Here is a 25,457-nt window from a genome sequence, read left to right as displayed (position 1 = left end):
TATGGGATTTAAGATGTTAACGGCACTCCATCACACCCCACAGTACTATATATATATAGACTACCAGAGTATGTCAGTATGCTCAAATATTATATTGTCCCAAATTGTTTTCTACTATTTGTGTACCAGTGTATAACGAAACACCGATTACATGAACTAAAAACGAATGCTGCACTTTTGCATTGTGACAACTACATAACATTGCAAATGGATATAAATTATAATAGAATATAAGGTTATAATAGAACATATTGTTAAAATTCATCATGGCCGAGCAACGGGCCTTCCGGTCGTGAGAAGCGTCCCATGAAAATAAGCAGCTCGCTCTGCCGGTGCCGGATCGCCCACAGAAAAGGGTGGTCGGCCACAAAGGATATCGGATTAAATGCAACGGAGTCGCACTGGGTTCGAACACTGGTCGTGGCAGCTGCTTCGCTGCCTTGCTCGTTCACCTGACCATGAAGTGAGCGGGTAAAAGCATACACAAATACATGTGAGTATATGCATGCGATACATATATCTGGGAGTGGGCAGTTAATGAAATAATATATGTGAATGATAATTTTATATGGAAATAATATTATGGTATCTGAAACCCTAGAAACTTGCGCATGGAAGTTTAGTGTTGAATGTGGCAAAGATTGGTTATTTAATTTACGACTTACGTCTAGTACAGTTTTGTGCACAATCTGGTCCACGAAGAGATTATTTCTATTCGCAATTCCGGTCAGATCACACGCTTGTCGGTCAAACAGATCGGTCACACCCATCTTCGGAAGAACCTCTTGCAACTGCAGCGTCTCTTCCAGTTTAAACTTCGGGATAGTGAGCTGGTAGGAAGGTTAGGCATTGTCACAAATTAATGCTGCTATTGTATTAAATGTTTGATTATCTATAAATTTCGTGCGCGTTGGTTCCTGGGTCGTTCTATAGACTTATCTGGAACGATAATTATAAATAAGATACATAAGAACCGAGAGTGAACTAAATACGTTGAATGAAGCTACGTGTTGTTGGGAATACGAGAAACAGGCACAACGTTTTAGCTATGGTGAGTTAATGGGACCGGCTTCTCGAATCAACCCGTCACGCGTAGAAACGTGACAAGCATCATTCACAATTTGAAACTTTGGTGATTAAAATTTGTAAAATGATACTGTCGGTGACGTAACCAGGGTAGATTGGGGGGGGGGGGCATTTTACTCTTCTCCATCTCTGTACATGGCCGCGAACTAGTCTCTTGATACAAGACAGCACTTTACAACGGTCGCGGGCTTCCCCCCCTGTATTTTTGTTCGGGTGCGCCATGGACACAGTTTACTTACATCAACAGATTCGTGTTCGAGGGCGGACAACCACTTTGTAAGGTTGGCGTGGTTCAAGTTGGCTTCAACCTTAGCAAGGTCAAAGTTTTCGGGCATAAGGAGGACCATGCTGTAATCCGTTCCCGCATAATCCATCTCAAGGACTTGTAATGTAAGTTCGTTGATGTACGCGTATTTGAAATGTTCTAAAACAGAAGGGCCTTAATAAATACATAGCCTATACTATAGAGGATATGGTATATATAGATTAAATGTTTTGTCTTTGTACAGTAGGATGGGGGAAGATGGGAGACTTTTTAACTCTATTTTCTCGTCCCATTTAGCAGTAAGCAAAGAACATTCAAAGAAATATGAAACTATGTCCTCATGACTCTCATAGACCGTTGTTAATTGTTTAAAACACGATCAGGATATCTGGATATTATGTGCTAAACGTGTCCCATCTTCTCCCACCCTACTATATATACAAGCACCTATAATTTCGATTGAGATTTAATTATTTAAATATTAAAAGCCTAAAGCCTCATATACCGTTCTGAAACATGAACGATGTTTCGACTGCTTTATCTTTGGAAACGTAGAACGGCCTTCGCTTAGTCCGCCCTTCATCGAATTCGTAATCCCAGTTTCCGCGAAAATAAAGAGCGTTGATAATGAGCAATGCGGTATCGTTGTTCACCCCGTCTTCCTCGAGCATACTCTTTATTACTCCGTTTGTAGCGTCAGATGACCAGTCATTAATCTTTTTTACAGCACTTTTTGGCATTTTGAAATCAACCTGAAAATAAAACGACAATAAATCCGATATTAATGCGTGAGTGTTTAAAATTAAATATTTGTCGTGCTCAGATAATAATCCGTAATGTATTTAGAACTCGACGGCGTTGTAATAATAATTGCTTACACTTTCGACTGTTGCACTGTAAACGGACAGTGAGTCCTGGTAATCTTCAAAGACTGTTATATGCTTGTCGGCGAACACGCGATTTGAGGATTTGGCTGTGACTTTCTCAGAGGCCTGAATGATAAACTGACAATTTAAACAGACTGCACTGTATCAGTGTAACGTGCAACATTCTCAGAATAGCCACGAAGAAGAAACTAACAAAAGCAGCAGTTTGTTTTATGGTACCACGGCCGACTAGAAATATATATAGTATATAGTAGGGTAGGAAAAGATGGGACACTTTTTTTTCTATTTTCTTATCCCATTTGGTAGTAAACAAAAAACATTCAAAAAATTATAAAACCGCATCCTCGCGGCTCCCATAGACTGTTGTTAATTGTTTGAAAATAGGATCAGGATATTTGGATATTATATGTGTTAAATGTGTCCCGTCTTGCCCCACCCTACTTTATCTTTAGTAGGTCGTGATAGTAAGGACTACAAGTTAAATTACGAAAATAAAATTTCCGATTGCCAAACTGGCAACCCGCTTCAAATATGAAACTCATGTAATCGGTCTTTATTTTATCGGCAACCGTAGTGTAAATGTTAAAAATCGGTTACAATACTTCACTGACATGCAAATGTGGTTGTTTTACTCACCTTATCAAAAAGCAATCCGTGCAGTTCACCGAAAGCAGAGTGAAATCTGCCGTCTTCGATTTTACTGAACATAAAAGCGTCGTCTATCTGTTTTGCTGTGTTGCCTTTCGCTCCTAAATGCGCTATCGCCAGTGCTGAACCGCATAATGTCATATTTAGTTAAAAACATAATAACATGCCACAAAATAATACCTGCTTCTGCATGTGCAAACGAACGGTCCGCATCTATTAAACTTTAAACGACCGACCTCAAACACCTAATTTAAAAATAAAACCGCAGACTTGCAGTTTATGGTACTACGCAGTACAGAATCATTAAACGAATGGGAGACCGCTGCGCTCAAAAACAAGTTTGCAGCGCAAAGCGCGTGCGACGAAATTAATTATTAGTGTTGCCATTCAGTAATCTTTCACGGTATTACATTTTGCCGCTAATTGCGTCACTGCGAATACTAAGCCGCACAATTGCATATAGATTAGGTCCAATACAGGCTGATTACACAAAGATTACTAAAGTAAACATATTATATACCTGTTGTAATACTGACGGGCGAGAACATGACGTTTTTCATCGGATCACCCTCAATCAGATTCTTGTACAAATTCAACGTGAATTCAATGTTGGCTTCTGATAGCTTTTCAACATGCTCGCTCGTGTCAATTATCTTTGCATTTGCGTCCAAAACCAAAATCATAACAATCGCATATAAGAACTGCATCCTATAAATGCTTCTATTCGACTCAAGTGACTTTGCTAGACATGTTTGAAACCAGACGACGTTGGAATGCTGCATGGTAGACATAAAACAGAAGGCGAATTAAATGACGTTTCGCAACAAAACACTGCTTATTAAATATAACGCCGGGCAAATTCACAGGCTTGCATAATTACCACACCGCTTTTTAGTACAGCTTTTCAGCTTTTAGTATAAAGAGCGTACTATTCATAACATTTTTTACCATTCATACATTTTTACGTATAGTAACGGTCGGTAGTTTGGTTCGGACGCTATTGTAATGGCAATTGCGGGACTCTGTCGTAGTCTGCTGTAAGTTGCACTAAACATGACTCAAAAAAGCAAGTAATTTAATAAAAGCAATCAAAAAGCTATTTATATCAAAAGGTATACACTTGGCCGTTTTACAACGCCCTCATATGTATATACCAACCGCTAATATCCGCCTAATTAATTCAATACGAATACAACAATCTTCTCACAGATAGTGTAAACTATACTTTCCGCAAACGCAGTATACAAGGAGCCACTCAGTGCATGGGGCGTGACATGCAGCAATCAAACCAGCGGCAAGGAACGCGCGGCAACGTAAAAAAGTGTCTAGTGCAAACATGACCAATTGATATAGTGACTAAGAAATACAAACTAACAACAAAAATTAGGAAACACTAAACAGATTAAAACCAAACGTATTTACACCAACACATATAGTGCTGTATGTGGAAAGATGGGACACTTTAGCACATGATATTTAAATATCCTGAGCGTGTTTTAAAAAACCAACAACGGTCTATGGGAGTCGTGAGAATACGGTTATATAATTCTTCGAAAGTTCTTTGTTTATTACTAAATGAAACGAAAAAATAGAACGAAAAAGTGTCCCACCTTTCTCCGCCATACTATAAAAAGATTTACAACACAACTAACAATACTGCAGAATTAAATTTAAGAAAAATGTGTTTAAGGGTTAGATGGAGGCCTCCTCTCCAGTAACCTGTGGATTCACGTATGCATTCGTCTGTCCTTCTGCCCCATATTGTTCCAGGTGATGCAATGAATCAAATTGAGTCGCTGCGTATTGATAATGTTTATGGGTTTTGACAATGGAATTGTTTGTATTGAGTTTTCATGAAAACAGTACTGTGAGGTAAGACGGGCCATCACCTTAGCGTACAATATACCATATTTCTAATCGTATATTTTAATCAAATAATAACGCTCTTTTATGGTAGTAAGGTTGCGGTTACATAGTTCTTTAAATGTTCATTGTTTAATATGAATAAGGGCAACAAAATAGAATAAAAACATGTATCGTCTTATCCATTCACAAAAACTAACTTTTTATATCTCTTTTTCAAATAGTTATATGTGGCCGAGGAAATGTGACGTTTGGGTGATGTAACGGTATTCAATTTGACCCCACAGTACTATATATAGAATATATACCTGGATTTTGTATAACGACTGGCTGTTGGCTCGAATATCGAATTCCCTGATCTTGCCGGGGCTGTTGCGTACCATAATTCTCATACTATATAAAATACTGTATATGAAGCTTGTGTACCCATGGCCTACTCATTCGAGTAGGCCATGGTGTACCTTAGTATTATAGCGTTATTTTACCTCGGCACAGCAGCAACATGCACTGCAACGACCATGAGATCCTGTAAGGGCGTTGTAAAAGGGGGTTGTGACGCTTGCACTAGCGATACAAGATAGCAACCCAAATGCTCCTATAACAGCCAAGCCTCCAAAGATAGGGGATGATTTCTACAAAAATGCAGAATGTATATGTACATCAAAAACACATATATCTACGGCAGGAAACGGATTTATACCTTTGGTAAAGAAAGTAACACTGCTGCGATTGCTATTTCTATGGCTGCAAAAATAGCACCTGCTATCGCGAACCCCAAATGTGTTTGTATCTGAGATTGTATAATTAATATATAAGATTGATATTATACATATTAGAGCTGTAACATTATATTCATAACAAACACAACATGACAGCGGAGGATATATTGTGAAACGTAAGTTGATACTAGGACAACTAGCAAAGCGATTCTGGAATTTATTGTTATTTCCAAAACAATACAACGTTAAGAGCTGTATTTGAAGGTTACTTTAGAAAAATAAGATTTGTGTAACAGGGCACAGCAATATATGATCAAGTATCTATATGTCTTGTCCTATATCAAATAAAACTCACCAACCAAAGCTTTGTTTTTGTTTTGGCAGCTGCGATACAAAGTACGCCCGCAACCAAAACCTACAATGATAAGAATGGTTCTTTTAAATTTGTGGTAGGGTAGGATTGAATGGGGTATGTTTTTATTTTCCTTTCGTCCAATTTAGTAATAAACTCGAACTGTACTTACAAATTAATATATAACTGTAGACACACGTCTCTAAAATAGCGTTGTTAATTGTTTAAAACATGATAAGGAAACATATGATTCAGGTGCTTATAGTTTCCCATCTTACCCCACAGTATAACAGTAGTATATATTTGTTTACAGTATACTGTCTATGGTGATTGCTTACCCAGATCCCGGCCCATATCCCTTCACCATATGACTGTGGGGATTTTTTCGAACTAATGCTGCTACTGCTTGGTTCAACCAAAGCCACTTGCAATATTCCCATGAGAATGCTTATAAAACCGAAACTCATTTCAAATACCTGTAAGTTGTATATATATATATATCTAAGGGTAATTACTAATGGTTTCGTTGACTTCAAATTCAAAGTAACTTACACCAAGAAGTATCATGATTTTCCGGTATTTAATTAGTTTTGGTGATTCATTGTAATCCAGCGATCCGAACAATGCAGATGTGGCAATTACAAGTGCCATTTTTATGAAAACCTTTTTTTGTTTTATTAAATTCAGAAAATGTAACTGTGCAAAACAAACCTCTGCAGTATTAATGCAACCATATAGGCCATTAAGTGTATCTTTGCTGAATAGTGTAACCGATCTTTGTGATTGCTTGTATACAGACTTTACGAGACATAAATAAATTTGTGCTCAAAACATTCGCATACTATAGGGACTAACTATATCTGATATACCTCATATTTGTACATCGTTGTTACTAACACAAGTATTGATTTAAATTCAAATTCAAAAGTGTTCTGTCTAAATTTACCCCTAAAAGTATTAAAAACTGAACTGTGATAAGTTTTCTGTCAGCTATACCAAAACTAATGCAAAACTGAATGGTGACATTCACAGTTTAGTAATCAAAGTTCATTTCGAATTCTTCTATCTCTCCAACACCCTGTTTAAAGAGAGTTAAGCTATATTGTAAGGTCATGCGTCTTTGAATATAGGAACAATAGTTGTATTGAATTGCTTTTCCAACAGGTGTGTGTCGTGTTACATGACAGTTTAACCGTGACGTCCATAAAAAGATACGGTGGGGTGCAACGGGACACCTTATTTAGCACATATTGCCCAATATCTCAAAATTTAAACAATTGGTATGGTAGGATGGGGGAAAACGGGACACCTTTAGCACATTATATCCAAATATTCTGATTGTACTTTAAACAATTAACAACGCTCTACAGCAGTTGTGAGGATACGGTATTATATTTCTTTGAATTTCCTTTGGGACGAGAAAACAGCATAAAATAGTGTCTTATTTCTTCCCACCCTACTGTGAGCGGTTTTGATATAACAATCTCACAAAAGAACATGCACTGAACGGTTTTGATCGACTCTCTATTCGGTTTAAAGCCAGCAGGCAAGGTTTCACAGAGCTGTATAACATACGCCTATAGCCTTATACACCTTTAGTAAGAAGTGTACCATTACTAACAATATGGAAAATTACCGCACTATAGAAATAAAAAAAAACACGCTTATAGATATACCTATATATCTTTAAGCGTTGGTTAAACATATGTAGTTTGGGCTTATAACATGCCTGGGCCGCAACAGCTTATTTATGGGCTATAAACATAAAAAGTATTTCAATTTGCAACACAGCATTTATTCTACGCAATACAATATATAGCCTATACGTTTTAACCATGGCGCCCTTGAATATTAGAACACTTACATATATATTAAATATCCTGTGTTATATAAGAGAATAAACAACAGTGGTGATTTTTCACGCTGATATGATATGGTCAATTTCAAGCAATGCGTTTTCTTTGTCCCCATTATTTAAATAATTCTCAATAACTCGGTGCGAAGACCTCATAACTGCGACCACAGACTCGTGGCCTTTAAAAGTTTGAAGGCTCGCCACTTTTCTAATTCTTGGAACCGTCATTCCGACCTTAGGACTACGTAGAAGCAAGGACGCTTCCAGAAACTTTGAGCGAAGTGCAACTAGATCCTCTTGGCGCTCACTCTCGATTTTAACTTTAATCAGGGAAAGCATTTTCAGCAGATCTTTTTGCATTTCTTCGTTATCTATTAAGTTAGATTTGCAAGTCGCTTCCTTGATCAAACGGTTCATCAAATCGTCAAGATCGCCGTCTACGTCTATAATAACTTCCGGGCTGGTCCTATAAAAAAGAAGTTATAGTAAGGTGGTGTAAGATAAGACTTTTTATCATCAGTTTTCGTCCCATTTGGTTATAACAGAATATTTACAGAACTATATAACCGTATAGCCTTGCGACTCTAAAAACGAGTTCTTACAGCCACATCTTACCTATATAGTTACTACTCATACACGTCAGCAAATCAGTCAAAATAGTAAAATACTCATCTTACCCGGCACCACTTTGGGCACAGAAAGCATACAGTATTGCAATAACCAGCAAGAACAGTCCGACCATTAACAACATTTTATTAACGCCTGTAAGACTAAAATTTGGCATGGTAGAAGAATGAGTCATAAGGCATATAGGTTGCCAGTTTTCTAATGCAATTCACACCCGATTGTTAATAAGCACTATGTTCTCTGCATCACAAGTAGCTTACTACTAACAATATACATTTAGCCACTGTAACGGAGTGTAAACCTCGGCGATTCAAACAGAAACCTATTTAAAATTATGCATGCCTACTTCCTCCTCACAATCTAGATGTACATGTATATACACGTTAAAAGCAATGAACGTTGTACTTAGAACTACTATAATATTCCAATACAAGTCTTGCATAGGAAATGACATATTAGCTTCCTGCTTGCTGGGCCAGCCTTGCTGCGTACACAACAAACAAAATATTGTCTCTATTGTACTGTAGTGCATTGGTCCTGTAGTACTAATGGTTTTATATTCTTGCCTTCCTACAAAAATAGTACCATAGAAAAGAAACAATTGAAGTAAAAATGCAATTGAAGTGAAAATGAAAAGAAAAACATTGCGTATTTGCACCATTAAACACCAAGTATTGTTTTTAGCGATGTCGCACTTTATGTGATATCCTGCAGTTTTCCTTGATGGTTTGAAATTCTGGACTCTTTACGTCAACTTCATTAATGTGAACGTTTCTACAATGTGCTTCAAAACACATCCTCATTTGGCCACAGAAGCTGCACTTGAACCCTACATAGTTCTTATACTTTCCGATGCCTAACTCTTTAGCCAGGTTATCATAGCAGAATAATTGCTTGTCCACATCTGGATGATACTTTGTGTAGTGGTGCGTCACGTTTATAAAGCGTTTACCACAATCATGAATAGGGCATTTTCTTCTTTTTCCTAATTATCAAGTGTTTTTTTTTTAATATTTAAAAAGGGTTTTACAGTACTTATAGCTAGATTGTAGTACGGTACTAAATCTAGATTGTAGTAGTAATATTCACACAACACTAGTAAACCTAGAATGTAGTATTAGGTCAACAAGAATTCTGTGTTTATTTAGATAAATCACGACCGGGACAAAAAACACATCAAACCCATTCTTTAATTTCTGGTTTTTAATTAAATGATCACACCCTACACAACTATAATTTAATTCAGATAACAAAAAATATACCAGAAGTTCTTGCTGAAAAACTTGTTCCAAAATAATGTTCCGGTTTTGGCAGCATTTCAGCCAAGGTTAGCATAAATTTTACTGCAAATATTTGCATTTTTCTTTAAATGAAACACAAGCTTATGGTTTATAACAATTTCAAAATATAAATAGATTACCTTTCATCAAAGGCTCTGGTGTATCAGGCCTGCTTCGACTATTTCTTAAAAAAAAACACAAAAAAAGGTTATTGGATTAAATTTTTGATATAAAAACACATATATAATTTTTTTATGTATTCCTGCAAATAAAAAGATTAGGTTAATTAATACAATGAAGAGAAGAAAGTCATTAACCATTATACCCTGCAGGTCAAATTTGAATAATAGTGTTAGATAAAATCAGGGCTGATAAACCCACAATACAGCAGTCAACGTTCATTGCATTTCTTTATTTTTATACAATTTATAGATACTTTTAATAAAGGAAATAGATATTAAACAAATAAAGTCAAACGAACAAATACAAAACTTAATTTGGGTATCATACATATACCATACTTGTTTAAAACATAAAAACTTTTCTACTATTAAAGAAAATGCTTACACATGATATTATACTTCCCCATAATATACCTTTCATACAAGTGACGTCGGTGTCTCCGTCTCCTGCGAGCACGTTCTCTAAATTGAGTAATTATTATTGTTTGGGATTTTACCAGTACAGTGGTACACATACATATCTATGGTTATACTAGCCAAAATGACAGATCTTTTTTTATAAAAAACAATTACCGATGCAAGTTGTTAAAATCTCATTTTTTAATTTCAGTAAAAGGTATAACATGTTGATATAAATCAACTAACTTTGGAATCAGTGATTAATTATGTATAATCTATTTATATATTTATAAATAAACGGTATTCACCTTTCATGTCTATTTCCTCTGCGTTGCTTCAGCACAATTCTAAAAGATAAATTAAAGTCAAAATTTTTAATAAACCCTCTTTTTTTATTTTTTAAAAAAAGGGGGGGGGGGGGGGGGGGGGGGGGGGGGGGGTGTAAAAAAAACAAATGCAAGGAATATGCACAGTAGCAGAGTTATGGCTTATACTTACTCGACAAGCACGTCAAGAAGGTCTCGCCTTCGTTGTCTGTTAAACCTGCAAGTCATACACTGCTGATTAAATTGGTATTTTGTGAATTATAAGCATTTTTCTAATTGGCTCGTTTTATCTAAAAATAAAAACTCTTATTTATATTTTTAGGGGTATATATTAAATATATACATATTTATTATTTGTATAATTCAACGAAAAGCATTTTTTTCTCAAAAAACTAGAAGCAAAAATGTTGACTTTAATGGATAACTGCGTATAAAAATAACAGATCGAAATGCTTTAAGTTTATATTTTTACTTACTCACTCTCGCTATCAGGGGCTGATTCATCTTCTGACCAATTAATAAATTGTTCTTCACTATCCAAAGAAGAACTTGGACTAAAAATTAGTAAATAGAAATACATAGCAACAATATCAACTTTTAAGCTAAAAGAAAAAAAAACACAGTAAAAATATATTTCTTAACATTGCAAACTGTTTTTCCCCATTGCAAAATTTGACAAAATTATTTTAATATTTCGTGCAAAACAAAAATTAAAATCATAAACTTACCTTTCTGTATTGAATCCAGAGTCTTTAGAAGTATTTTCCATCGTTGTTCAGGCTAATTATCGCTTAATAAATCCGAAAATATTTAAATTTTCAACCTGCAAACGAGATTATACACTAAATAGCAAGACTGCAAAACGCCTCATGTGTGCGAATTATTCACAGAACGCTCGCTGACGTCATAAAAATTTACTTTCAGACAGATAGTGTTAAAACTTACGGGGTAAACATATTTTTGGATATTTTTTAATGTATGTTTAGGTATCTATGGCGTGGCTAACAATTAAGAATTGTGTCTTGCATGAGAACACTGCAAGATCTTAGTTCTCTATGCTGCAAGTACGAGTTCGTGGCGTAATTTTATCGAATTAAAGAGGGCATATACCCGCGCAAATAGATATTTATACTGGAACATTTAACATGGGAAAACGAATCTCAAATACTGAGCTAATAAGCATTTGTGGCTCAATAGGTACCGGAACTTTTTACCTTTTTAAAAGTTTTAGACTCTCTGCACTGTCGGTCTAGGCCTATATAGGACTCGTCCAATCCGAGCACTTGTAATTGCGGTAAAACACTTTATTGCCCTTAATATGCGATAAAATGTTCTTTCACGAAATATTTCTAAAACGGTTTAACGCACAATACTATGAATAAATGAATGGACGTGTCATTCAACACTATAATACAAAAAAATATTGTAAACATAAACACTAAATTTCAACAATCGCCAAATAATAGGTAAGGTGTCAAGTCAGAAAGGAAATTTTGACAATTAATAAGGGCCCACTACTGGGTAGAAGGAATTTCCGTGTCTTGTCCAAAGACACACACACAAAAACGGCCACTATGCTACCAGCATCGGTCCGCGAACACGAACCCGTAAGCGCTTGATGCATATATATTCTCTAAAACAGACTGGCGAGCTAACCGCAGTGCCAATGTGGGCGAATGTGTAATACTTTCCAACTCATAAACGACACGTATGAAATATGAAGACATTCATTACAATTGAGTATATATTATACCGTTAATCCAGTAGTACACCGTTAGTTATATTTTCAATTTTTAACTGGTAATTTTAAAGAACGCTAACACCGCTACGGCGCTATTGTAAAACACGCACTAGTGTGCCCACTCTATCTACGATTTTTTCGTTTCTTTCTTCTGCGATTCTTAACGGGCCCGACAACTGGTGGGGGTTGTGGCGTGCGGGTTACAACATCCGACGTGTTTTCCAAATCCTGGTACGGGTTGCGAGGTCTTGGTATATACTTATTAAGCTCAATCTTGAACTCTTTAATTATTTTTAAAGATAATTCCTTGTTCTCATGAATAAGGAATGCATTAGTGATTTGGTACATTTTTTCCATGATGTCCATTTCAGTTCCGACTATTACTAATCTATCCAAGCTGTGCAGAAGACCAATCGTCGCGTTCCATCTGTAAATCTTGCCCATGGACCTCACGAATTTGAAACGAAAGATGTTCAACTCCTCTTTCCAATCATTTTGAACCATCGTCTCTACTAGGGAGAGCATACTGATGACGTCATCGTGAATTGCTCTATGTGTAAAATAGGGCGTATCCTGCATCAAACGATTTATCAACCGATCGAGATTTTGTTTCACATCCAATCGAAATGACCGCCATTTTTCTATCCTAGAATATAAAAAGCAGAGATTAGATTAGAGCAAATTAATTTTAAGATAGCTTGGAATGAGAACGGGCAAGCGGTATGTATAGTAGGATGGGGAAATGTGGGACACTTTGTCTGACGAGACTTTTTAATTTTAGTTTTACGGACCCTCATTAATGGTAATCAAAAAAACAATGTTACAGAATTTCTTTACAGTAGCCTATTATCACGACTTTATAAATCGCGCGTCAAAGCCGATTAAAGTCGAAAACTTAAAATAAACATAGATATTACAAGCAACAATCATTTTGCAAATATTTGCAGCTGAGGGGTTCGTGGTTGGGGTTAAATATTAAAAGTAGTAAATGTTAGAAACTTACACGATTAGGACAAATGCTCCCAAAATGAATATTGCTGTTAAAATCATTTTGCTCCCTTTATCTTCTGCAGAGTCCGGCATTTCATATATACGTTGCGACTAAATTCACATTAAACTAGAACAATATAAATTTAAATGATTCTTTCAAATGGATCAGATTAACAAATCATTAAAATAACCGTATCCGAACAGTCTGGTCTCGCACAATTTCAGCCTTAGTATAGCTAACGTTGCCTTTACTGTATAGAGACACTGGTAATAATACCATCATATATAGCCTTATGACTTAACTGTGACTAGCGCGCCCACCGTAATACGTCATTAGATCGAGTCGAACCACGAGTGTAGACTAGTATTGTGCTCACGGGTATTCCCCTTTATCAATCCTTAAGTTTTTCCGTGCTTGAAAAACTTAGCGTACTGAACAGTTTTACCGCAGCCTTAAAGTCCACGTTGCCCGATACATTTAAAAAGAGTTTTATACGCGTTATTGGATGTTACGATTTTCTCTGGGTTTATAAACACTTGCAATGGAGCACAAAAAACATTTCTTTTCTATATTCAGCAGGGTGGGGTAGAATAGGACATGTTTTCATTCTATTTTCTCGTCCCATTGGTTAGTAAACAAAGAATATTTAAAACTGTTTAAACACAATGAGGAAATATGAGATTTAGTTGCTAAAGTATCTCATCTCAACCCCACAGTATTACACAATGAAACCGGCACATTATACGAAATATGCTAAAACATAAAACACGAAATTAGCATTGCAATATTTGTCTTGTGGTTTAAATTTATAACCAATATGCATGAACGATATATATTTATTAAAATCTGAACATTTCATACAAAATACTAACTATTAATTATAAACATATAACACAAAGCAGCATGCCTAACTGCTGTGGGTAAAAAATAAACACCAATATATGAATTTAACAGGAGAGCTGCAGCCATTGTTTTGCGATGTCCCAGTGTTTACATTTCTGGCTTGTCCTCATGGGCGTCTGAAGCTTTGCGACAAAACGGGCAACACTGTTTTTGAAGCACCATCAACTCATAGTCATCGGCATGAAACATCTTTTAAAATAGATATTAAGCAAGTTGCAAAAAATACTGTCAGGTCAAATTTTGCATGTCATTTTCTACAACCCCATTTAGGCAAGGACACAACCAAAAATGGCAACAGCACCTGTGTATAATTGACTAACCTGAAAGCATGAATCGCACATTGCAACTGCCACCTCAGGCATTAGGTTTTTGAAATATTGAAATCGTAACGGAGGGGCCCAGCGTCGTACGAGAACCTCACGGCGTGGGAGAGCTCTCAGAACTGACCTGTTCACAACAACGGGCAAGTAGTCTCCGCCACCCTGATAACAAAGAAGAGAAACTTGGTTTCAGGTTAAAAACAAGTACCAGAAAAAAAGTATAATTTTGAAGTGACCATTTTAGTAAAAGATTGTTTTAAAAATATAAAAGTTTCCAAACACATGGTGGAACATAAAATGAAAATTGTTTCTTAGTTTTAGTCCAGGAAACTGGACATCCCTGCAAGGGGTTTTATAACAGACTGAGTGAGTATACCAATTTTATACCCAAGTACTGCATATACTACCGCTGAAAATTTTTCAAACATTTTTGGGAAATTTTTGAAAACTCCCGTTTTATTTAAAACTTTTTTTACGACCTCAAAAGTGAGAAGTCGAGCAGTAAACGGATCTTCTTCCTCCTCTTCATCCATTCTTAATGTTTGCGCATCCCTCTCTGTGTCCTTCCATTCGTTGGACTTCGCTTGTTTGATGGAGGAGTCGATGAGTCTACACGCTTCTTCATCACCGATCCCTTCCTCCAGCGTGAACTCCACGAGTGGAAGAACCTCTGCAAATATCCAAAGATTTGTTGTAGAATTTGTTGTCATTTTTTGCGTCTTCATGTATATGGTTATGTTTTCTATGCATTTTTGGGCTTTTCAAGAATTGTTTCTCCTGTTTCAGGCATTGTTATGCTCTTCAGGTAACTTTTAATGAAAAAATAAAAAAAATTCTATTATCTTTTTTGCACTTACCACCCAAAAATAGGGTAATATATTACTCACCAAATGAAGAGAAAGAATAAACGAATGGCTGATGACAGTTAATGCATGAACTGCCTTGTGCATTCAGCAATGGATTAGTAGTGGAACATCTATAACACATTGGCTGCAGATCCTAAAAAAATGTTTTAATTTTTACAATTTTTTTACATATTTAAACCTTTTTTATACTTTTGAAAAAACTGTTTTACATATTATTTTTTTTTCACATATTTATATTTACAAAAATAAAATGAACCTCTTACCTCATTATCATGGTAAGGTTTAGATCTTATTGTTACTGAACCCAAATCAATCAGGTCCTGGAACCTCAAAGGTAATTTCAATGCATGTAGCTTTTCATATGCGTGACGTGCTAGCTTGTACGCACCTAATGATCTGCTCTGCTTGGCGAGCGCATATAAGGTCGCACTGTGGGGTGATAGTTAAGGAAATGTGACACAAGAATACAGATGTCAATTTATAGTGGAGATAATAAAGTAGAACGGGTTGATTTATAAGATGTTAGCTTCGTAAACTATAATTTAAACCCAGATTGTAACTATTTTATTTGCTTTGTTATCTGAATTGAACTAATCAGAACTGCTAGAATGTGGCTCTTAAATTTAAAAATATCACAAAACATTAAAACCAAACATACAATACAGGTAAAGAATAACAAATATATGATGTTTAAAAGGATACACTTTCGAAACCCCTCTTGGCGGATTTGAACCCGATATACTGTGAAGTAGAAACCTCGCAATGTTGAATAATGCTTCAGGTAAATGGGAAGTAAATGGTTCATCCTGTGTTGAATAAATACAAAGTCATTTGCTCATTATCGTCAATGAAGGGAATGTAACTTACTTCATCTTCGTGGGTTGAAGACGACAGTTGTTATAACACGGGTGTTCTGTTTCATACACCTCGTTCCAGCTTACCAGTTACCATGTATGTAGCTTTGTTGGTATGTTTTATCTGAATGGCTAGTAGTTTAGGAAACCTATTAGCGGCCGCTAAGTTGGAGGAATTGCCAATAAGTGCCTTGCACAAAGACACAACCACTCACATTGGTTGCAGGGACAAGCCTTGAACCGATAACCTCTGGCTTACCGGCATACCTCATTGTTTGTTATATAGTAAGGGATTGCAGTATAAGCTGATATGCTTCAGCTGATGATGTATACAATGTGTTAAACTTACAGTGTATCTTTGTATGGAGTGATACACATAATATATCTCAGCAAGTTTCTGATATTTTTTGAACTTCTTCAGCATTTCTGCTTTCTTTGGTGTTTTCTCTATATCAAAAAACATATATTAGTGTTGCCGAAAAAATCAACAATTTGTAAAAATTCAGTGTTTCCCAACCAAACGAATTTAATATTTCCTAAAATATTCAGTATTTCCAAAAAAAATCAGTGTTGGGCTGTTGGCCAAAAAATAGAGTGTATCTGAAAAACTTATAGTTCCAAAAAAAATGGAGTATTAAAAAAAAACAGTATTGCTTCATAAAATATCTTGTTTCTTACCTGCAGCTATGTCTAGACACTGCATAGATAGCATCCAGTAGTAGTAACCTGCGTCGTTAAATCTACATTCATCAACTGCATTCTCAGTTAGTTGTTCGAGTACATGCAGAGCTTCAGTAATGCGACCAGCTTTGTGGAATGCTGCAATTTACATAAGCTTGTTTTAAGGAATTCGTAAAATTGGTTTATATTTAATTTGCTAATGTTGTGTACAAAACAAAAATAATAAATTATTATTGTATTGGCAAAATAAAATATGAATGTCTGAATGTAACCACTGGGCTGTGGAACTTTTAGGCAGAGGAATTAAGTGTTAGGCACTAGAACACATGCATCCACAATGGTAGCAGCATTGAGCCTTGAACCAGTATCATTTGGCCTAGAGGCAGGTGCCCTAACCACTTCACTACAACCGCAGTAAATGTATTTAAATTTTGGACTTAAGAGTCGCTACAAGTAGTTTGGTGCTTTTTTAGATGAAAAAAACTCAAATTGTTATTCATTAAATTGAGTATAAAATAACTTCTTTACCTTTCTGTGCTTCTTCAAACTTATCATTTTCAGCCAACCACTTTGCATGGGGAACATAAACGTCATCTTTAAACTCAGGAAACTTTTCCACCAACGAGAAAGCCTGAAAATATGTGTTATAGCAAAAGTGTAAAAAAAATCAATTGTGACTTATTTATTAAAATAGGTACACTTGGAGAATTAAAAAAATCTAGTTATATTTAATTTTGTGGCAAAATTTTATATTTTATATAACAGTATTAGTACGTAGCCATTATTAGTGTTTTAAATCCCTACCTCATCCCAGTTCTTTGTTTCTACATGCAAAAGTATATGAGCTTTTTTGTCACCCATCTTATTATACACCTCTGCACAGTAAGCATACTGTTGTAGCCGTTTAAGATAGAACGCACACTTTGTTAACGCCTCCCTGTCGGCTTTATCCAATTTTCGGGCGACCTCCATTAACCTAAGTATCAAGGTATAAAAATATATAGAAAAAAAACTAGCAAACCCAAACAAATACAACTTTAGTAACCAAAAACCTACTAAAACTATGTTTAATAAAATCCTGGTGCAGTACTTATTACAATTTAAAGACAAATTTTCTATGAAAAAAATAGTCCTGTTACATAATAATATCATCAGCAAAATAATTATAAAATAATTAAAAGTAAATATAAAATATATAAAAAGTAAAAACACACAACACTTACATATCTGTCCACCCATGTTCCCCAATTATATCAAGAGCTTTCAAGTTTTCACCGGCAGCCAGATACATCTTAGCGGCTTCTCTAGGCTCGTTTGTGTTTTTGGCCCAGTTTGCTTGTTTTGCCATCAATTGCTTGTGCTCTACTGGATCGCTGGTCTCTACATATTCCTGTTATATAAAAAACAATTCTATATTTTTTTTAAAAACACAAATTTTAAATAAAAAAATTGAAAATGTTTAAAAAAAATTTCTGATAAAGATAATGAAGTTTGCTGATAAAGCTTAATAAAAATTTGGGCACCTAATACCCATGTTCACCAAGTATAAACATTGACAGGTTGCTAAATTAGACCAGCCCAGAATTTTACAGCTATACCTTTTTTTAGAGGAAATACAAGTTTGCACATAATACAGAGAAATGATTGACCTTAAAAGACAAGTTTATTGTTCACCCACGGAATTTTGTTAAAAAAAATACATTTTTAATAACACAGTTATGAGTTATATTCAACAATTAATCAACCAAATCAACCTTCTGTTAAGCTAACCCGCCCCTAAATATTCAAAATATTATAAATGACTTTATTGGACTCTTCGATTAGGGTAGCAAAGATTTATAAATATTGAAATCAAAAGACAGGATACATTTATTTGCAAAAAAATATAGTTGCTACACCACAGTAGTACCTATACCTAAAAACAGATATACCTTTGCAAGTTCAAACATGCGAAGGTCAGTATACATATCCACTGCTTTCTGTGAGTGACCAGCCTTCTTATAATAACCTGCAGCTTCAGCAAATTCACTTCTATAAGCATGGATGTCAGCCATGAAAAGGTCGGTCTTGTTTTCACCACGTTTTTGACGATCCTATGTATTAAGTTAATTAATATAGGTTATGTATAGATAACCTAATATATATTGCTTGCGCTGTTCAGGGCAGGTAGGTTGTTTTGCAAACATTTTTTTTACATAATAGTAAAAAGTAGGTAAAAACCACAAAAACTAAAAAATGAAAAAATTAAAATCAAGTTTTACAACATACAAAAAAAACACTTTTAATATTGCAAACAAAATACCTTTAGTTAAATAACCAGCCAACAAACAATATAGTGCAAGACTCCAGACAACCAGACGCTTACACAATAATTTATCATTATATTAACACCAAAAACTTTCTTTAAAACCTTGCAAATATTTTTTTACATGATAAAACTTCAATCTTTTTTTAATAAGAACATCTTGAAGACTTTATCCGTAATAAAAATGTACAAATTCCACAAAAATGAAAAAAAAACAGTTGACCAACCTCTATGTTTTGAATAAGTTCCAGATATCTTAGATTACGGATTCTCGTGAAGGCTTTCCGAGCAACGTCAAAACTCAAATTTTCTAGAGCTTTCTGTGATAGATTGTACCAATCTGTGTCTGTCACACCCAAGCATGCTATCTGGTATGCTTCACTGTGGGAAATTAAACACACACATTTGTTTCTTATTTAAAAAGAAACATCTTTTAAAAATTTTGTTTTATGGAAAATCAGTTGTTCCTGTTGTTCTTATTTTTTGTTCAATACGGGTTCTTATTATGTGTTCAATATGGTAGGCCTGCCTATTAAGCGTCAAACCTGGGGTTGCAAGGTGGGCAGGGCTACCCTGGAAATTTTCTTTCTTTATTTACTCCGTATACATTACAATCAAATATTTCAGATTCGTTTCACAGCATTGTGTCTAACCTTGCGCGCAAAGAATCCTGTCTACCCTGTAATTTTAAAAAATCGGCGTGAGCCTGCCTATTAGGCTAAAACCACTTACTTGTACAATTGTCGATCAAGGTACTGGTACATTGGTGCCGATTGTGGAACATCCACTGCTCTCATAGCATGCACGTGTAAGCAGAATATACGAGAGCCACAGTAGCCGACTACGAAGCCATTCATGCGTCGTTGCTGTGCTGGGAATGATCCTGCTTTGATACCCAAGTAACCTTTACCTGAGTAACAAAGCATTTCCTCGTTCTGTGTGTTCCAAGCCACGCTGTTGGCATTTACTTCCTAAAAAAAGAAATAGTTCTCACCAATTAAGTAAAATATAATAGACTTGTAAATATGGGAAAAAATGAAAAGTACTTGGTAAAAAGTAAATAATAAAAAGGAAACATTGAAAAAAAATAGTTTAGTTTTTGTTCAAATATATTGTTTCCAACGGAGCATGGAAAACAGGGAGGGGGCATTCTCGGAGATACTAAACCCCTCTTTTTTCAAAGAAAAATTTATAATTTTTTTTAAAAAATTCTCCTAAATCGCCCTTTTTTTCTGCCTACATACCTCAAAGAGAAGTTCTTTAGTTGCGATGTCATACACATGGCATGTTGAGTTATCGCTGATTATCGCAAGTTTTGTTCGTTTCATGCTCAGATCAAGACACCGGATGGAGCTGTTAATCTTAAGCATCTCGATCGGAAATGGATTGTCAACAAAAATTTGTAAAACCTTGAAAATAAAGAGATTATAAAATTTATTCCAATATATAAAATGGTGCTCATTTATTAAAAAATAAAAGTGACAAACTACAATTTTTCTGTCCCGTCAAATGATGTAAAAATTTATCCCCAGAGTAAATTTAAAACATAGCAGAGAATAAAAAATCTCGAAGTTAAGTAAAACGTTTCAGATGTACAGTATTTCTGGAGTGTGATAGTTCTGGCATTATAACAGCAATATCACCTGTCCATTTTTCAACCCTAATAGCATCCCCTCTCTACCAGCAGGTCCCCCAATCACTTTGATATATCTGATGTTTGCTTCAAGCAACCACTCGCGCTGTTTCTCTCCGTCCATTGAAAAACAAGTCAGTTTGCTTTCCTGTGTGTTAAAAACATATAAAAAAAATTAAAAATATAAGAAATAAAAAGATAGAAAAAAATAGATTTCTTAAGCCAGCTGAAGTTTCTAAGGGCAAATGTTTAAAATGGCATCTGAAAACGCAAAATTATTGCATGAAATGACAAAAAAGTTCAGATTAAAAAGCCAATAAAATGGGAGCTGTGGCAGTGGTTGAAGTGCTCGCCTTCGAACCAAAAGTTACCAGGTTCAAATCTTGACGATGCTACCATATTGGCAGAAAAAGGGGGAAATTATATACACAACAGCATATGCCGTAACTTAATAGTTCGAATCAAGAAAAAGTATCAAGACCCAAGTTTCCTTAACACGCAAGAATAAAATAGTCCATTCATTCACCCAGTGCACTTATAAAAATAAACACCAAACTCACCTGACAGAGAATAATATTTTCGCTGCATACAACCAACAGATTGCACTCAAATTTTTTCAGAATCTTATTCACAGGTTTGTAGGTAACTGTGGTATCTTTAGTGACCATCTTGTAAACTACAATACGATCTGATAGTTGGACCTGCAACAATACACACATTAGAAAATATAATATAACGTAAACAATTGTTTACAATGTGAACCATGCTGTTTTGAGTGAGTGTGTACAACTCAAACAAAACTTTGCGTTAAACTATCTATTTTCAGTTATGGTTGGACCGAAATGTGTGTAGTTTATTTCGTATCATTTTGAAGTCTTGGCCTTGGAGTGGGTTATACTTCAAATAACTTTACCTTACTATGGTCGGAAGGTTCAGCAAAACAAAGCACTAAAGGAACAAAGAAAATAGCCATGAATAGTAAATATGTGTGCAAATATTTTGAAAAACTTTTGAAAAACTCATAATAATGGCACCCTGTAATAATCATGGTTATTTTACTTTCTTTGCATATCAAAGAACTGCATACACTATTCTCTAAGTCTTAACTAGGCAACCTGATGAATAAAAAGTCTCTTGAACTACTTGAAAAAATAACCTTACCGCGAGCTTATCTTTATAAACTGATATCTTCTTGACAATATCATTGCACTTGATGGTGATCTTTGATGAGTCATCTTCTTCCAGATCGACATCCATTATATCAGAGTTGAGTCGTTGCACCACCACGTTGGTAAGCAATTGTCGGAAGGCGTAACAGTCTCTGTACAAGCCATGCACAGTGGAGAAGGTTAAACTGTGACATGTTATCGTGCCATCCTGGTGCCCAACAACCTGTTACAAAAGAAAACTATTCAGTGAATTTTTTCATGCGTCATACCTGATTTTTCGTTGATATGCCCATTTAAGTAATAAAAACACTATCTAGGCATATATGCAGGAATTCTTCAAGTTTTCCATCCAAAACCTGTATTCTATATTTTTGTGCAATTTAATTCTTTGTAGTTAAAAAAAGTACCTAAGATTCTTTAAAAATATTGCATTGTTTGTTGTTTTCAAAATTCCATGTTTGTATATTAACAATAGTAATTTTTAATTGAATTTACACCTTTAAAATTATCCAGGCACTTACCACAACATTGCCATCTGGTTTGCAAGCAATGGACCAAACCCAACCACTGTTGCTGTCGGACACTATACCAAGGAAATGTCCTTCTTTCGAGTACAAGGATGTCTTCCTGTTAGATCCACCAACCACCAAGTACCTTCCTTCATCAAAAAACTGGAGTGCACATGGGTCAAATTCTAGTTTCGTATCTTTGCCAATCTGTAATATAATGATAATATTTTTTTTTTTGAATATAGTAGATCAGGTTAATTAACACAAAACATAGAAGGGAATTGGCATTAAAACAACAGTACTTTAAAATACCCATTACCCACTCCATTTGAGCTTAGTATGTTAGAAACCATCATTTCTTCACTTTAGCAGTTGCACAATGCCAAAGCATATATAAAACAATGCCAAAGCATATAAGCAGGTGAACTAAATAAATAGTTTACAAAAAAACTGATTGAATCTCAAAATGTACAGTCTGGAGCCTTTTAACTAAATGATGATATGTGATACAGTTAAATTTTCCTATTTAAAAAAAGGAATCAAATTTCGTTACCTGTTTCCCATTCAAATGGTAAAAGGAAAGGTTTTGTCCCCAATCACAAACAGTAAGAACATCATTGGAGTTATTTCTGCAATATAATGGTTAAGAATCCAACATTATACTTTAAACTTGTTTTACTTGTTCTGGTTCCATAGTATTTTCCAAATAGGGCACAGTGAACCTCCTGGCCGCTCAATCTTTATTTTATCCTCTCCCATCTTACTTCGTATACTGATAACTCCGTTAAAAAGGCCAAGAGCAAGATATTGACCATCGCTTGTCCAACTGAAAAAACATTTTTTACTTTTTTGTAATCTTAACAAAATGGTTGAAGCGCCAATTTGGTTTTTTATTCAAAACATTCATTTTTAAGCTTTGAAATAGTGTTAAAAGGTGGAAACATAGTATAAAAAAAGTAATGCAAAATGGCAATAAAAAAATAAAATCAAAAGTGAATTTTAAATGAATTAAAGAAATATATCATAAAAAAACAAAACTGCAGTAAAAATCAAAGACGAAATAATTTACAATCCATAATATATGAAAGCTTATAAAACTTAAATCACCTGCAACATGTAATTCTGTTGCTCATCTTATGTTTATTCACAGACTTTTGCTCAGGAGCCCACAAACCTTAATAATAAATTTATTTGTCTTTGCAATTATGGTAGCGACTAGCGAAGATTTAGAAATGTTTTAAACAAAAGGCAGGATATAGCGACAAAACAACAGTTGTCAAAACATGCTTACAGTTAAAAACATATTTGAATTTATTTGAAAGAAAATAATTGTGGTTGCTGTTGATCTATGTTTATATTAAAACAAAGTTGAATTTACACCAAATGTATTGCCATGCTACAACGTTATTAATTTCCTTACCAAAGTCATTTATTGCACATGATGCCAACTGAGGTGTAACAGGGTTGTATGCAAGACACTGGATTGCTTCATTGTGGCTGTTTCAAATTCGAATTTAGTAAACATTAAGCAAACTTGTGAATTTTTATTGGTGTACATAAGTTCAAGTAAAAATCCCCTATTACAATGTCAAATATATTGATAATAATTCTTAAAGAAACACATGTATAATGTAACCCTTTTTTTTCTTTAATAAAGTAACAAATCGTAATATAGTATTCCAAAACCAAAATATGAAAAAAACACTAGTTATGACAGTGGCATAAAATTTAACAAAAACAGAAGGACTGTTCTAATTTTAAAAAAACACATAAATACTAATATGAACATTTCACAACTCTTACGTATATTTCAGTATTCCTGCCAATTTATCTGTCCATATAATGACACACTTATCAGCAGCACCAGAGGCAAATCTTTTACCTGATAAAAACAAATGCGAATGTAACCACTAAATGACAACCATGACAGTACAATATCGCAGTTCCCTTTGGAGGTCTCAGAGATGCAAAAGCGATTTTTTGGGGAGAAAAATTAAAAAGTTAAGAGTTTTGCAGAACTTATTTGTCAAATTTATTGTGAAAACCCTGAATTGTCAATTGTATATTTAGACACCCCAATCTCTTTGGCCCAATTAAAGAAACAAAATTAATTTTTACTGATCCCCAACTTAATACATATTCACTTACCATCTCTAGAGTATCCAAGACAATAAACTGTATCTTTATGAGCTCGTAGAGTTTGTGAATGTGTTCCATCAGAAGGATCATACACCAGTATACGACTACCTGATGCAACGAGTAACTGGCTTCCATCGGGTTTAAATGCAAGATCGTATATGCTGTGAACAAATTACAGATACATATCAGCAGGGTAAAATAGAAACAATATATTGATAGTACTCTGTTAAAGCTGCTGAACATATTGCCTACTTTATTCATGTAATATAAAAAAGGGGCAGAACTCTTTTTGCTATAATGTGCGAAGACCTTATTTAAGTGTCAGTAAACTTCTATACGTTTTGATCAGAATCGGTCCAATTTAACAAAGACATGATGCCCGAAATCTAAAACATGAAATAATTAAGCTTAGAGTATGAAATTTATTTAAAAAAAAAACGTTATTTTGTTATACCATTTCGGGGTCTGTCCTTTGTCCTGGGGCTGGTCCGCCCAAAGTGGCATAGTCCTCATTTTCTTTTGCTATGGATTCCACAGTTGTAAATCTCAATATTTCGTAAAATCAGAGTCTCAAATTGGTGCTCCAAGATGTTTTACTTGAACGAAAATTTTGAGACGCGGAATGTAAATATGCGTTGTTAGTAACGTGCACTCATGCGTGACAACCAATCCAAACAGAAATTTTAAATTTTCAGTGATCTCTATAGACTTTTGTACCTAAGTTTTTTACTTAAAAGCAAATAAATTAAAACATTTAAATTTGAAATGTTACACCGTATCTAAAAAGCGGTAACGCATGATTACTTGGGTGAAGAAATGTGGCTAATTAAACATGCGAAGACGCATTGACGTGTTTT

General features: G+C 34.9%; 6 protein-coding genes across 9 annotated transcripts; all 6 read right to left on the bottom strand.

Annotated features, from left to right (window-relative positions):
* Positions 1-69: 69 nt before the first annotated feature.
* LOC100176269 (leukocyte elastase inhibitor-like) lies at positions 70-3,650 on the bottom strand. The gene is made up of 7 exons (XM_002125888.5): positions 3,407-3,650; positions 2,875-3,008; positions 2,230-2,343; positions 1,857-2,103; positions 1,326-1,510; positions 666-830; positions 70-452 (listed from the first exon to the last, which is right to left on the bottom strand). Exons 1-7 carry the CDS (start codon positions 3,591-3,593, stop codon positions 255-257), a joined length of 1,230 nt encoding a protein of 409 aa, XP_002125924.4. The 5' UTR covers positions 3,594-3,650; the 3' UTR covers positions 70-254.
* A 1,776-nt stretch (positions 3,651-5,426) lies between these two features.
* LOC100186486 lies at positions 5,427-6,936 on the bottom strand. The gene is made up of 4 exons (XM_026835593.1): positions 6,373-6,936; positions 6,159-6,296; positions 5,824-5,883; positions 5,427-5,539 (listed from the first exon to the last, which is right to left on the bottom strand). Exons 1-4 carry the CDS (start codon positions 6,469-6,471, stop codon positions 5,444-5,446), a joined length of 393 nt encoding a protein of 130 aa, XP_026691394.1. The 5' UTR covers positions 6,472-6,936; the 3' UTR covers positions 5,427-5,443.
* A 9-nt stretch (positions 6,937-6,945) lies between these two features.
* LOC113474450 lies at positions 6,946-8,477 on the bottom strand. The gene is made up of 2 exons (XM_026835589.1): positions 8,353-8,477; positions 6,946-8,141 (listed from the first exon to the last, which is right to left on the bottom strand). Exons 1-2 carry the CDS (start codon positions 8,475-8,477, stop codon positions 7,739-7,741), a joined length of 528 nt encoding a protein of 175 aa, XP_026691390.1. The 3' UTR covers positions 6,946-7,738.
* On the bottom strand, positions 8,412-11,400 carry LOC100177081. 4 transcript variants are annotated; one of them, XM_026835586.1, is made up of 7 exons: positions 11,218-11,395; positions 10,966-11,043; positions 10,662-10,706; positions 10,472-10,510; positions 10,179-10,226; positions 9,723-9,760; positions 8,412-9,287 (listed from the first exon to the last, which is right to left on the bottom strand). In XM_026835586.1, exons 1-7 carry the CDS (start codon positions 11,256-11,258, stop codon positions 8,983-8,985), a joined length of 594 nt encoding a protein of 197 aa, XP_026691387.1. In that variant the 5' UTR covers positions 11,259-11,395; the 3' UTR covers positions 8,412-8,982. The 4 variants fall into 4 exon arrangements, with proteins under 4 accessions (XP_026691387.1, XP_026691386.1, XP_026691389.1 ...); XM_026835585.1 differs by having other exon boundaries at positions 9,723-9,766; positions 11,218-11,394; XM_026835588.1 differs by lacking the exon at positions 8,412-9,287 and adding an exon at positions 9,476-9,645 and having other exon boundaries at positions 11,218-11,400.
* Positions 11,401-11,778: 378 nt separating this feature from the next.
* LOC100187306 lies at positions 11,779-13,402 on the bottom strand. The gene is made up of 2 exons (XM_002131308.5): positions 13,234-13,402; positions 11,779-12,876 (listed from the first exon to the last, which is right to left on the bottom strand). The coding sequence occupies exons 1-2, from the start codon at positions 13,311-13,313 to the stop codon at positions 12,354-12,356; spliced, it is 603 nt and encodes a 200-aa protein (XP_002131344.1). The 5' UTR covers positions 13,314-13,402; the 3' UTR covers positions 11,779-12,353.
* Positions 13,403-13,794: 392 nt separating this feature from the next.
* LOC100184920 (intraflagellar transport protein 122 homolog) lies at positions 13,795-25,323 on the bottom strand. The gene is made up of 26 exons (XM_026835556.1): positions 25,055-25,323; positions 24,610-24,761; positions 24,265-24,343; positions 23,882-23,958; positions 23,569-23,635; positions 23,141-23,287; positions 23,015-23,090; positions 22,474-22,668; positions 21,945-22,175; positions 21,344-21,484; positions 20,794-20,931; positions 20,395-20,559; positions 19,883-20,121; positions 19,378-19,531; positions 18,777-18,938; positions 18,069-18,235; positions 17,650-17,821; positions 17,374-17,476; positions 16,843-16,983; positions 16,514-16,611; positions 16,013-16,116; positions 15,574-15,739; positions 15,332-15,443; positions 14,924-15,114; positions 14,445-14,606; positions 13,795-14,313 (listed from the first exon to the last, which is right to left on the bottom strand). Exons 1-26 carry the CDS (start codon positions 25,111-25,113, stop codon positions 14,212-14,214), a joined length of 3,600 nt encoding a protein of 1,199 aa, XP_026691357.1. The 5' UTR covers positions 25,114-25,323; the 3' UTR covers positions 13,795-14,211.
* Positions 25,324-25,457: the final 134 nt, after the last annotated feature.

This window comes from Ciona intestinalis, chromosome 8, assembly GCF_000224145.3.
Source record: "Ciona intestinalis chromosome 8, KH, whole genome shotgun sequence".
NCBI classification, from domain to species: Eukaryota; Metazoa; Chordata; class Ascidiacea; order Phlebobranchia; family Cionidae; genus Ciona; species Ciona intestinalis.
The sequence above is the reverse complement of the archived record's forward strand: the minus strand, read 5'-3'. Positions and strand labels throughout refer to the sequence as shown.

Coding starts and splice junctions, on each gene's coding strand:
- LOC100176269 (XM_002125888.5), bottom strand. CDS start 3,593: ATGCAGTTCTTATATGCGATTGTTATGATTTTGGTTTTGGACGCAAAT. Junction 2,344..2,874: donor ACGGATTGCTTTTTGATAAG/GTGAGTAAAACA, acceptor TTTATCATTCAG/GCCTCTGAGAAAGTCACAGC. Junction 831..1,325: donor TCGAACACGAATCTGTTGAT/GTAAGTAAACTG, acceptor CCTTCCTACCAG/CTCACTATCCCGAAGTTTAA.
- LOC100186486 (XM_026835593.1), bottom strand. CDS start 6,471: ATGGCACTTGTAATTGCCACATCTGCATTGTTCGGATCGCTGGATTAC. Junction 6,297..6,372: donor AAATCATGATACTTCTTGGT/GTAAGTTACTTT, acceptor TACAACTTACAG/GTATTTGAAATGAGTTTCGG. Junction 5,540..5,823: donor CAAAAACAAAGCTTTGGTTG/GTGAGTTTTATT, acceptor ATACAATCTCAG/ATACAAACACATTTGGGGTT.
- LOC113474450 (XM_026835589.1), bottom strand. CDS start 8,477: ATGACTCATTCTTCTACCATGCCAAATTTTAGTCTTACAGGCGTTAAT. Junction 8,142..8,352: donor TGTGCCCAAAGTGGTGCCGG/GTAAGATGAGTA, acceptor TCTTTTTTATAG/GACCAGCCCGGAAGTTATTA.
- LOC100177081 (XM_026835585.1), bottom strand. CDS start 11,258: ATGGAAAATACTTCTAAAGACTCTGGATTCAATACAGAAAG. Junction 10,707..10,965: donor GCCCCTGATAGCGAGAGTGA/GTAAGTAAAAAT, acceptor TATGACTTGCAG/GTTTAACAGACAACGAAGGC. Junction 10,227..10,471: donor AGAGGAAATAGACATGAAAG/GTGAATACCGTT, acceptor TACTCAATTTAG/AGAACGTGCTCGCAGGAGAC.
- LOC100187306 (XM_002131308.5), bottom strand. CDS start 13,313: ATGCCGGACTCTGCAGAAGATAAAGGGAGCAAAATGATTTTAACAGCA. Junction 12,877..13,233: donor GGAGCATTTGTCCTAATCGT/GTAAGTTTCTAA, acceptor TTTATATTCTAG/GATAGAAAAATGGCGGTCAT.
- LOC100184920 (XM_026835556.1), bottom strand. CDS start 25,113: ATGAGGACTATGCCACTTTGGGCGGACCAGCCCCAGGACAAAGGACAG. Junction 23,091..23,140: donor ATACTATGGAACCAGAACAA/GTAAAACAAGTT, acceptor ATTATATTGCAG/AAATAACTCCAATGATGTTC. Junction 20,932..21,343: donor AAAATATTATTCTCTGTCAG/GTGAGTTTGGTG, acceptor TTTAACACACAG/GAAAGCAAACTGACTTGTTT.